The 11,848-nt window shown below is 34.2% G+C and overlaps 2 protein-coding genes across 3 annotated transcripts; both read left to right on the plus strand.

Annotated features, from left to right (window-relative positions):
• The first annotated feature begins 3,197 nt into the window (after positions 1–3,197).
• Positions 3,198–6,730, plus strand: LOC107614724 (uncharacterized). 2 transcript variants are annotated; one of them, XM_088500531.1, is made up of 3 exons: positions 3,198–3,371; positions 3,677–4,056; positions 5,183–6,730. In XM_088500531.1, the coding sequence occupies exon 3, from the start codon at positions 5,206–5,208 to the stop codon at positions 6,454–6,456; it is 1,251 nt and encodes a 416-aa protein (XP_088356657.1). In that variant the 5' UTR covers positions 3,198–3,371; positions 3,677–4,056; positions 5,183–5,205; the 3' UTR covers positions 6,457–6,730. The 2 variants fall into 2 exon arrangements, with proteins under 2 accessions (XP_088356657.1, XP_088356656.1); XM_088500530.1 differs by having other exon boundaries at positions 3,677–6,730.
• A 1,528-nt stretch (positions 6,731–8,258) lies between these two features.
• Positions 8,259–11,300, plus strand: LOC107617467 (FBD-associated F-box protein At5g60610-like). Its single transcript, XM_016319226.3, has 4 exons — positions 8,259–8,425; positions 9,242–10,510; positions 10,598–10,786; positions 10,945–11,300. Exons 2-4 carry the CDS (start codon positions 9,260–9,262, stop codon positions 11,146–11,148), a joined length of 1,644 nt encoding a protein of 547 aa, XP_016174712.1. The 5' UTR covers positions 8,259–8,425; positions 9,242–9,259; the 3' UTR covers positions 11,149–11,300.
• Positions 11,301–11,848: the final 548 nt, after the last annotated feature.

Consider the following 11,848-nt stretch of genomic DNA (forward strand, 5'->3'; position numbering starts at 1 on the left):
TCGTGGCTGCTCTTGATGTGTGTGTGTCGCCTCTTTACCTTCTTGCTCCATCGTTCCAGTATGTATCTCGGTGACACTTGGCTTACTTGTTCGAAGCTTAACACGCTTAGTGCGTGACGGCACAGTATCCCTCTCGACTCGAATAATAAGCAATGACATTTTACCTCGGCTGCAACCGAGTCGTAAGTAACCACGAACTTGTTGAATATTGAGCTGGAAACTTGTTCTCCGACTTCGTATACTGAATAGCCTAGAGCGGAATTCTTCAGTCTGGTGATGCAATTCGCCTTTCTTCTGAATTGCGCTTGGACTTCCCTAAACTTTGCGTGAGTGTACGCATCTTGAAACTGAGCTTCAATGCAGGATTTCGTTGCACACGGTATGACCGTATGAAAATCTGCAGCATCTGATTCTCTCTCTGCTTGCTCCCTGCTTCCGAGGCAATTATCGTATTGTTTGACGAACTGAATAAGCGAGCTGTTCCGGGTGATATACTTGTTAAAAAATGAATGCATGCTCTCGCTCCTTTGTGTGCTTCTCATCCCTGCCCAGAAATGGTGATCCAGATAGATAGGAACCCATATGTGACGGTCTTCGTACAGATCTGCATAATACACCCAAAGACAGTCTATAAATACACCCGAAAAAACATGCAATTTACACCTCTGATGCAGATTTTAAAAAGACATTACCTGAAAGCCACTTGTTGTCCCCAAGACCAAAATTCAGCAGAAAATCGTTCCAATTCCTATCGAATGAGTCTTTGCTGTGAGAGTTCCAAACAACTTGGCTCATTTCTTGTTCGATATCGGCATGTCCCTTGTACCCGTTTAATTTGCTTGGAATCTTCTTCATGATGTGCCAAATGCACCAGCGGTGAACTGTTGTTGGCATACAAGCCTCTAAAGCCCTTTTCATGGATGCGCACTGATCGGTGAGAAACCCTTTCGGAGCGTTTCCTCCCATGCAACGAAGCCAGCTTTGAAATAACCATTTGAATGATTTCAATTTCTTCGTTCTTCATCAAAGAGCATCCGAAAAGTGTTGATTGACCGTGGTGATTCACCCCGACAAAAGAACCACAGACCAAATTATACCTGAAACAAATTACCATGGTCCAGAATGCAAAATCATTAGCTACACCCTAACAAATGCTTCGCATACACCCAATGAAACAGCCAATATACACCTCTACTGCGGATTCGTAAAAATAAATTAATTTGGCATCATAAACAGGGACAGTTTGTTACCTGTTTGTATTGTAGGTGGTGTCGAATGAAATGACGTCTCCGAAATACTCAAAGGCGGCTCTGCTTCTTGCATCGGCCCAAAAAGCCAGCTTAATCGATTGATCATCTTCGAGTTGGAGCTCAAAAAAGAAATTCGGATTCTTCTCTTTCATTCTTAAGAAATATTTCCCGAATTCCTTTGCATCTTCTTGTTCGGAAACATTCCGCACTTCCCTGGTAATGTAATTCCTCACGTCCTTTTCGATAAAATTTAACTCGCGGTGACCCCCGGCAGCCGCAACAAATGATTGGTAGGTTTTGCTTGGTCTGATACCGGCCTCCTCGTTATTCTCTATCGTACGATGAATGGACATGCTTAGTTCCCTGTGCTGTTTGAGCGTCTCTGCTTTGCTTGGACAGCAGGGGTGTGAATGATCCAGCACAACCTTTGAAATGATCCAAGCACCGACATCCTTCAATGTGTGTATATAAATTCTTGCAGGACAGTTTAGACCGGCTGTCGGATTGATCTTCTCGGTCGGAGATATTTTAGATTTCCATTTTCCCTCTCTGCTACATGTAATCAGTTGGTTCTTAATCTCGTTTCCCTTCCTATTTGTGCACCGAACTCTTGTAGAGAAACCTGCAGCCTTGGCGTAGTTCCTGTAAAATTTTCCAGCATCTTCAAGGGTAGTAAAGGTCATTCCGACCTTTGGAACAAGCTCGTCATCAACAACTGAGAGAGGCTGCAAAATACACCGTGTCAGAACTGTAAATACACCCATAGATATGATTCAAATACACCCAATCATGTCTAATACGATACACCCTAACCGCAACAACTCAACTACAGAATGACTTTTAAAGCCATAAACTGTAAATACACAGCATGCAGATATAATACAGTTCTAAAAACACACCTAATCATGTCTGTTATAATACAGCTGAACAACAACAAGTAAATTAAAATAACAAAAAACCAGTAAAGTGTAGATACACCCACACTTCTAGCTAAAATACACCCAAACAAGAATTGATCTACACCCGAGCGTCTGCTACAAATTCCAGGTAATTAATCACAACTAATACATTGAATCGACAGATTCACGTAAACGTGTTACTTTCACAGTAATGTTCAGCAATTTTTCAACTACACAATGCTATACAAATTACTGAAAGAAATTTCATACTAATCCTATGTAAATCAAACCTCAGGGACTTCGTTAGATTCTGACTCATAATCCACTTCGCCTGCATTCAGATGACAATCTGAGGTTGAATGATCCATTATCTTCAAAACGAGATCAAACTTTGATTTCGAAAAACAACAAATCAAAAATAGAAAACGAAGATGGAGTTGCAGAGAGAGACAAAGGTAACCTAAACGAAGAAGATGCTAGTGAGAAAAGGAGAAGAAAAGAACAATGGAGAAGAAGGAGGGTAAACGCGGGAGAAGAAGAAGAATGAAATCTCAAAATAACGAAAACGAAAAGGGAAAGAAATATTTTAAATCTGGTAGTTAGATATACGCGCGATGTTATATAGCGCGTGTAATCAACGTACCTGAAGCAGCGCGTATTTTGATCTTATTGTTTAATGAACTTGTATGGCATACAAGCCATTAGGGCTTGTATGCAGAGCTTTTCCGTAAAAAATATTTCATTTAGATTCAAATAAAATATTAAAAAATCAAAACAAAAAAAATATAAAAATTTAAATTTTGTATTTTAGTTCAAATTTCAGAAAATTTATATTTTTTTAAACTTATAAATTTAAAACGATGATTTTTAAAATTTTGTTAAATATTATCCTTAGATTTATTAATATCTAAAAATTTATTATCGAAATTTTTAATATTAAAAAATTATTAAAAAGTATAACCTCCAAAATAGTACATGAGATAAGATTTGAATTTTTTTGGAGTTAGAATTAACATATATATAGATATAGTGACACTATAAATAAAGTGACCCACTCACTATATTCACTCGTTAATTCGCTCCCAATTCGATTTTCTTTCTCATTCTCACTCCCACGGTCTGAAACTGAAAGGCTGAACCCTAGGCCTTACTTCCAAACGAGACGTGTCTTCAAAGGCTACAACTACTCTCTTCACCACACAACACAAATTATTCGGACAAGGTAAGTCTTATATCCTTGCTGCTTTTTCCCCCTCTTAATATTTCACCCCATTTCATTATTAACAATGAGCTTTTGGTTATAGATGATGTATAATAATAGTTCAGTGGGGTTAGAAGGGGGAAAAAAATTGACTGTTTGGAAAATAGCTGTGTGTTCTTTTGTGCTTATATGAGATCAGCAAATTGTGTTATACAAATTTCAAAATTCAAATGATGATTTCTTTCCTATAGCATAATTCTATTTCCAACACTATATCATTTGTTGCTGTTTATTTCTCGTGAAATTCGTGATGGAAATTTACATAGGTTGGGATAGTTGATGACATTTTGGGTCATGGTTCATCGCCGCCGCATGCTCGCCGCGTCCCCGCGCATCTCGCCGGATCCTCCGCGTTGTGTGCTCTCGTCTGGCCTCTCTCCTCCGTCTGAGCTCGGCTGCTCGCGCCTCTCTCGCCTCCGCATCTGCTCGAGCGCCTGCTTGTGTCGTCGCCACGCCTCCCTCGCCTCTCTCCCTCCTCGCGTCTCCGCTTGAGCTTTGTCGTCCCTCGCGTGCTTGTCGCCGGCGCTCTCCTTATCCCTCATATTTTTCTAGTTCTCCGCCTTGTAAACATAAGGAGAAGGACTGCCACAGTGCCGCCAGCTTCTCCGTGTCACATTCTTCTCTGCTCATTGGAAGACTACCGAAGGTTACTTAATTTTTCTTGCTTACTTCTTTCGGTTTCAGTCTGTTGTTCATAAAAAAAAATGTGATTTGGTTAATTTAGTTTTTAATGTGTTCAAAATGATTTAGTTAAAAACAATTATATGATGCTATGTATGTAATGTAATTGACTAATTGCTACGTTATGAATTTATGATGAGACTTGAATTTGTTGCATGGGAAGCTTGTTAATTTCTTAGTTATCCTGCTCATTGCTGATTTTGTGTTCGTTCGCTAATTTTGAATTTGGAAAGAAAATGTTTGGAAATTAGTATTTAGTTATTTAATTTTACTTTGTAGTTATGATATTATAATTTTGCTAATAAAAATAATAGGGATGCACCTTATTTCCAATTTTAATTTTGAGGGCCCTGAAATTATCATTGTTAGAATTGATTGTTAATTGCCTAATTGATTAATGGTTAATAGGCTCCGTTGCTACAGTGTGATTGTTAATTGCTTAATTGGAATTGATTGCTAATTACCTAATTGATTGTCACTGTTATTGTGTGAAATTAAGATATTATTGTAGTATTGAACTATTGACCAATAATATGTCTATTTTATTTTAGAAATTGAGACTTGATTGTTGTTAAAGTGTTGAAGATATATATTTCAAAATTTAATTTTAAGTTTTTGACTATTTTATATTGTTATTTAAGTAGGACTAGGTTAGCCGATTCAACCAATAACCTACCAGTTGAACTAGTGACCCAGTAGTCTGATTGGTTTGATGATCGCTTTGTCCTGATAACTATGCTTGGAGTTGTTTTTTCTTTTGTCACTTTGCTGAATTTCATCTCAAGACTCTTGTTGATGATTGTGTTGTGTGACTTTTTATGAATTAGGAAGTTGAACTTGTTATTCTGTTAATTATATGTTAGCACTTGATCTATATTATTAGTTGAAAATAGCTTAGGACATGTTCTTATTGCAATAGATCTTCTACTCTTGAATAGTTTCTCTTTCATATTTATTATTGGTACCACCTATGAAATCAATGGTGAGAGATCACACTTTACTCTCTAAAGTGAAATTGAAACTTTAGAGGATCCAAATCCTCTTTTTAGAGTCATTATTTGTTTCCATTTGTTTTGAGTGTTATTTTTCAGTTCCTCTATTTTTGTTGGAAGTAATGGAACTTTCTTCTGGAATTCGGAAGCTGCTTTCCGGTGTCAAAATCAACAAATCTACACCTTTTAACCTGAACTCAATGCCTTATCACTGTTATCAAGATGTTTCCAACCTGCAATGCTATCAGAATGACTTTTCCAAGCTAGAAGAATTGACTCGGGTTCTGGCGAACATGGATGCAATTAATGGAAAACTTGTTGACACAATTAGTAATTCAACCATTTTTGATGAGCAGATTAAGCATGATATGTGTACCTTCAAGTCTCTTGCCCGGGCCTTTATTGGATCACCACCAGTTCAGCACAAAATGAAACATGTTCTGGTCTCCACCATGGGAACACAAAATGAACCATTTTCTCCTTTCAGTCAAGCAAGAGAAAGAGAACCTATAGTGATTGATAACCTTGCCAAAGTGAGCAACTTTCTTGATGTTTCTACTCAACAAAGGAAGGTAGTTCGTTTCAAAGTGTGTCCACAGGCAACCCAGCACCGCATATTGATTGGTACACTCAAGGAAGTTCTGAATAATTTTAAAGTTGATTTGGATGCTTTGGATTCTCAGGGCTTAGACAAAGATACTATAATGGGTCAGCAAATTGTTCTTACCTGCCTGAAGTTTCTCACTGAAGCTGCTGTTTCCAATGAACCTGAATCCAATTCATGGATGAGGCTTTCACCTTCAAATAATGTCAACACCTCTGGTTCCCGGAAATGGGAAGATGTTCTTGAGATGTTCAATGATCTGATCAAGTATTTTAGAGCCGAAACAAGATTAAAGTTGCATGTGGCTAAGGCTGAAGTCATGAAAGAAGGGCTTTTGCAAATCAAGGACATTTTGATTGACAACAGTATTGGATACAAGGAAGCTAGACACCAAGAACGCCTGGTGCAAAAGAAGCTTTCCAAAACATTGGGACACTCATCTCGCTGCTTATTCACGCTATTATTATATTACCTCTTTGGAAGAGTCTCAGATATTGAAGTAGACATGGCTGGTGGAGTTTACAAGAGTGGAAGCGACAACAAGAACTGGTTGTGTCTGGGAAGAATTTTGACTTCAGATAGTGAGAAGATGATTGGGCGCGGTGTGAAGCAGTTGGATAAAGCACCTAGCCTTTTCAAGTTTGTATGGGAAACTGCTGAAATGAAAGATGATTTGGATCTTGAAGGCCATTTGTGGTGTGTTGGAGAACACAACAGGATGCTTAGGTACAGAGGAAACACATACTTTCTTCATGGGATTTGTCTCTAATCTTGGAAACTCATGCAGTTGTTTTCATGTGAATTTGATAGTTAAGAACTGTTAAATAACAATTTAGTCACACACATCAAATTATCTAACGATTCTTAACTATTAATGTCGCGTGAAGACAACTGTATATGAGTATCTTTACAAAATTATTCAACCTCTATTCTATGATTTTTATTCTTTCCATAGCTTTTGTTGTCACAAACAAATATTCAATTGCAAATTATCTTGTGTATGTGCCCATTTTCGTATGAATTTAGTTTATTAGATTTTGAAACAGTATCTAAATGAAGAATGGAGGATGCTGATGTAGGATACAAATGTGCCTTCCATAAATTCTATGTACCTTAACTCTCCTTTTTGACATATTACAAGGTGTCAAATGGCCAAACTTTGAGATCATCAACACACTGAATGCATATAATTAACCACACAAAACAAAATTGCATATCGTTTCATATTTAGGGTGGGAAAGGTACACAACAAAATTTCATGATGTGTAGTTTGATAACGATCCTATCCTTTAGGTAAGGCATAAATAAGAGTTTTGTCCTATTTTTTTATGTTCTGAGAGTAAATAAATACTCTTGTTTTATGTTATTCATTTTTTTTCTCAATAATGTGGCCCAATTTTTTATTAGTTTTTATTTTGTTAATTTTTAAAATTTTAAAATTAAAAAGTAAAACCTTATAAATTATAATATTAACTTAAAAGATAATTAATGGACTACATTATTCTCCTAACAATTAAGAATTCCTATTTTTGGCTCCATAAAAATATACATTTATAGTATTTAATTATTAGCATGAATTCTTTTACATATTTTGGTGGCGAATTCTTTTATTAGCCGCAAAGTTTCTTCGGTAAATGCTCTTTCCTCAGATTTGTAATCTTAACCATTTAAGCATAGCTTTATTTCATTCTGTTTGTAGATCCTTTTTCTATCCTTTTTTTTAAAGTTTATTTTCTAAAAATTTCGGATGAAAATTTTACATAGGATTCGAGTAAACACTTAAACTACCGTCTACATGCCACAACATTTTGAGTATCAAGTTCTTTTTGTCGTATTTTTAAATTTTTTACGGATTTATTTATCGTTAGTATTTTTTAAAATTTGTTTTATTAGCGATACAAATTTTCAAGTAATATTTTGATAGTTTATTTTTTTAAGGATGAACTAATTTAATGCTCAGTAGGCTTTTATATATCAATAACAAAATTGATTTCATATTTATAAACTACATCTTTTATAAATAAAAAATGTAATTCTTTTATGTTTGTTTGAGTATTATTAAGTTGATAAAAAATATTTTTTTTATTTTTTAGCGTATTCGGTAAATTTTTATTAGTAAAAAATTAAAAATAAAAATAGTAAAAAATAAAAAATAAAAAATATTTTTTAAAAAAATTACAATTTATATTTTTTTAAAAAAATAAAAATTTACATTTTTTTAAAAGATTTTTTTAAAAAATATTTTTCACGTAATAAATAAACAAAAAGTATTTTTATCTTATTATACCTAAATATAATTGATAAATATAATTTTTTTATAAAATATTTAAACATAAAATTGTTTTTTTATAAAATTTATAAAAAAAAAAAACTCAAAAATTTTTTTTTTTTTTTTCAGAAGATCACCACTTAAAACGGACTTCTCTGTCAGTCTCTTCTTTCACCGTCTAAAGTGAAAGTATAAGATACTAAAACCAAAACTTTAAACCGAGAAGAGAGGTCTCTTCTATCACCGTCTAAAGCCGTTTAAAGTGAGAGTATAAGATACTAAAACCAAAACTTTAAACCCAGAAGAGAGGTCTCTTCTATCACCGTCTAAAGTGAGAGTATAAAACACTGAAACCAAAACCTTAAGCCCAGAAATTCGCTCATTTATTTCGCATCATCTATCACAAAGCAAAAAAAATACCGCACTTCTACACCTTTCAAATCACCACAAACACACTCTATTGGAGAAGGTAAGTTTATTTTTTAATATTCCCCTTTCTTTTTCTGTTATTGGAACAACGAGCTTTTCTTTAGTCTAGAAACTAGTGAGGTTACTGTTTAGGAGATAGGAAGAAAAATTGAAATTCATTTTTTAGTGACAAAGGAGATAGAGTCTACACTTTATTTGTTTATATTGGTTTAATAATGGTATTTTTCTAGAGTTTGGGATATTAATTTGATAAATGTAGTAAAGTTTGATTTGGAGTACAGAAATTAAAAAATTTAAATTCTAGGAGTACAGACATTTCTAAAGCACAAAAATTGGATCCTTTAATTTTTAAAATCGTAAAAGATTTGAGATACTCCGATTTCTATATTTTTTACCATTTTAAAAAATACTAAAAATTACAATGTTAGAGTACATGTACATCAATCATCATACTTCCATAGAGAAAAACAATTAGTCCCTTGTGTTTTCTTTCTTATGTCGTAACTCCATCTCAAAAATTATTACACTTCACATAAGAAGAAGAAGAAATTAGTGATAGAGATCTACATAGGTTCCACATTGATCTTTATATTATTATTATTATTATAGTATTTATGAGTTTTAATGGGACATTTTGGGTCATGATGAAAATTTGATGAACAGTTTATGAATTTTACAATGAAAAATCTCATCAGTGTACTTAGTTGAAAGTCATTCATAATCATACATCTCTAGCTTCCCAGATGAATCATTTTGATAATAAACATGTAATACATGTGATTTTTTTTTTATTTCTTTCTTTCTTGGCATTGTATAAGTTACAATTATCCATCCATGATATTATACTTGCTATCAGTACTGAAGCTGGGGAAAAATGGACCAAATATCTGGTTTGCCAGAAGCTATACTTCATGACATTCTCGCAAGACTTCCGGACAGAGATTCTGCCAGGACTAGTGTTTTATCAAAGGCTTGGAGAGAAGCATGGTCTACGTTTCCAATATTGTCTATTTGCAGCGATCAACATTTTAAGAGTCAAGATGTAACGGTAGACAATTATCATAGCAAAATAGACAAAGTTGTTGACTATGTTGGGAGAAGATTACTGAGGCTCGGCGACCTAGGCTTAGCAATCAAAGAATTCAAGCTCATCATGGACTATGTAGACCATAAGTGCATGGCCCACCATGTTGATCTATGGATGAAGATGGCTCTTGAAAGTGGTGGCGAAGTATTACATTTACAGCTTCGCCTCCCTAGTCGCTATGTAAGGAGACACAGTCCGGACAGGTTTTATGACCTTCCACTCAGTGTCATTGAATCCAAATCACTTACTAAGTTGGTGTTGATGGACCGAATCAGAGTTGACCAAGCATTCCTCACCCATTCCATCAAGCTTTACTCAGTGAGAATAATAAAACTATGCAATATATTTTTTGCACATGAAGGGATTATAGATCATGTCATTTCTCATTGTCCTCTAATTGAAGATTTAACCGTGATTGATTGTGCTGTCTATAACCCTCCAATCAGAGGAACTCCTCAAGTGTATGAGTTCAGTCTTGTGGAATCACTATTCTTGCATGGTTTACATAAGCTCAAGAAAGTTTATGTTCAAGGAATGCGGGAAGTATATATTGATGCTCCAAATCTTGAGAGCTTACATTGTTGTCTTCAGTATCAAAATACATCTTTCAAGCTGAATTTAGATAGTTGCACAAATTTGAGATGGCTGTGCTTATGGAATTTGAAGAACATTGCTATCGGAGACAAATGGTTTCTTGAACTATTTTCTAAATTTCCTTTCCTTGAGAGTTTGGAACTAGACAATTGCTCGATGTCTCAGAGGATTAATATTTCAAGTGCTCAACTCAAGGTCTTGAAGTTATCATACTGCTCTAACTTGGAGGAGCTTAACATTGATGCTCGAAATTTATTATCATTTGCGTATGAGGGAAACAACCAACCTGGTATATCTTTTCAGAAATGTTCTAATCAATTGGAAGTCAATAGTTTTAGCGATGTGGATTTTCGGGACCTTTGTAGCTTGAGGAAATTTGTCCAAAACATTAAACCCCAAAAGATTTGGGCATCAGTCTCCCTCTTTATCTGTCTGTCAATTCTAGTAAGTATATACACTTGCTACATTGGTTCATTCTGCTTTACATATTTGCCTATTTTATTTATTTGTTTGTTTGTCTGAATTCTGTAGACTGAACCAGAGCAGGGTGCATTCCAAGTTTCATCTATTCCTCCAACTATTAAACGCTTGGAATTACTTTTTTCTCCGGACTACGAAGCTCTCTATTTCCCTTTTATGAATTACTTGCTTTCAAGTTGCTGCCCGAACTCTATTTCATTTAGTTTTCGCTCTTATGTTCATGGTAAAGCATTCATTCAGGTATGTCATTATCCTCAAATTTTCTGAGTCTTGCATTGAGTCTTGCATTTACAACGACAACAGTACTTTCATCCCAGCTGTGACTGCATTTGTGTTTATATACTTTATCATCAATATGATCTTTCTAACGCCGTTTGTTATTTTGCAAAAAACAACAGTTTTTGTATGAGACACTGATGGGAAGAAAGGAAGGGAAGTGCCACTGCAGTTCAAGTAATACAAAATGTTGGTGGCATGCCTTGAAGATTGTCAAGGTTATTTGTACCTTCAAGATTGATGAGAACGCTGATTTTAAGACAATGTTAGATGCATTGCCAACATGTCATGCTGATGAAAAAATTGGTTTTATCTTAGAATTGTAATCTTTCTATTATCAACTCATAGATATTCCTTATTTGGTTTAGTAATTTAGTATGTACTTAAGTAAGTGCTTACATGTATAATTGTATATATCAATGTTCTATAACATTTTCTCTCTTTATAAGGTAACGATAAATGTGAATGTTCATGTTTAGAATTTTATCTTTTTGCGAAAAAAATAAAGCGATTGATTTATATTCACTATTACGTCAAAGCATATAATATAAAGTTAAAAACTAATCCTGTAGAAGTAAATGTAAAAGTGTGTTTGAAATGTCATATTATTATTAAAATATACTTGTATTCCTTTTACAGAAAAAATAATATGTAGTTCACAAAAGAAAAAGGTTTGCATAAATTTAGTATTACATGAAAACATAAAATAAAAGCATAACATAAATGATACTGATTACTGAGACCAACTTAAGTCCGTGATAATTTTGAAGTAATTGATAATTAACTGGTTAAAATGAGCGTTAAAAACTTAAAATATTTATGAATTGAGGTGATATAAGTTGGTTCATTTGGTCGACCTTCTGGTTGTATACCTGTATATTGTTATTGTTCACATTTCAATTATAGATTTATAACTTTTAAGGTAAATAACATTAATAAATAAAGTGGGATTCAATATTATATGAAAAGTCCTAAATTAAAAAATGTGCATGTCTTCCTGCACAAATTTATGTAAATCGAATATTA

Source organism: Arachis ipaensis, chromosome B9 (assembly GCF_059453495.1).
Source record: "Arachis ipaensis isolate K30076 ecotype BB chromosome B9, ASM5945349v1, whole genome shotgun sequence".
In the NCBI taxonomy this organism is placed as follows: Eukaryota; Viridiplantae; Streptophyta; class Magnoliopsida; order Fabales; family Fabaceae; genus Arachis; species Arachis ipaensis.

Coding starts and splice junctions, on each gene's coding strand:
- LOC107614724 (XM_088500530.1), top strand. CDS start 5,206: ATGGAACTTTCTTCTGGAATTCGGAAGCTGCTTTCCGGTGTCAAAATC.
- LOC107617467 (XM_016319226.3), top strand. CDS start 9,260: ATGGACCAAATATCTGGTTTGCCAGAAGCTATACTTCATGACATTCTC. Junction 10,511..10,597: donor TTATCTGTCTGTCAATTCTA/GTAAGTATATAC, acceptor TGAATTCTGTAG/ACTGAACCAGAGCAGGGTGC. Junction 10,787..10,944: donor ATGGTAAAGCATTCATTCAG/GTATGTCATTAT, acceptor AAAAAACAACAG/TTTTTGTATGAGACACTGAT.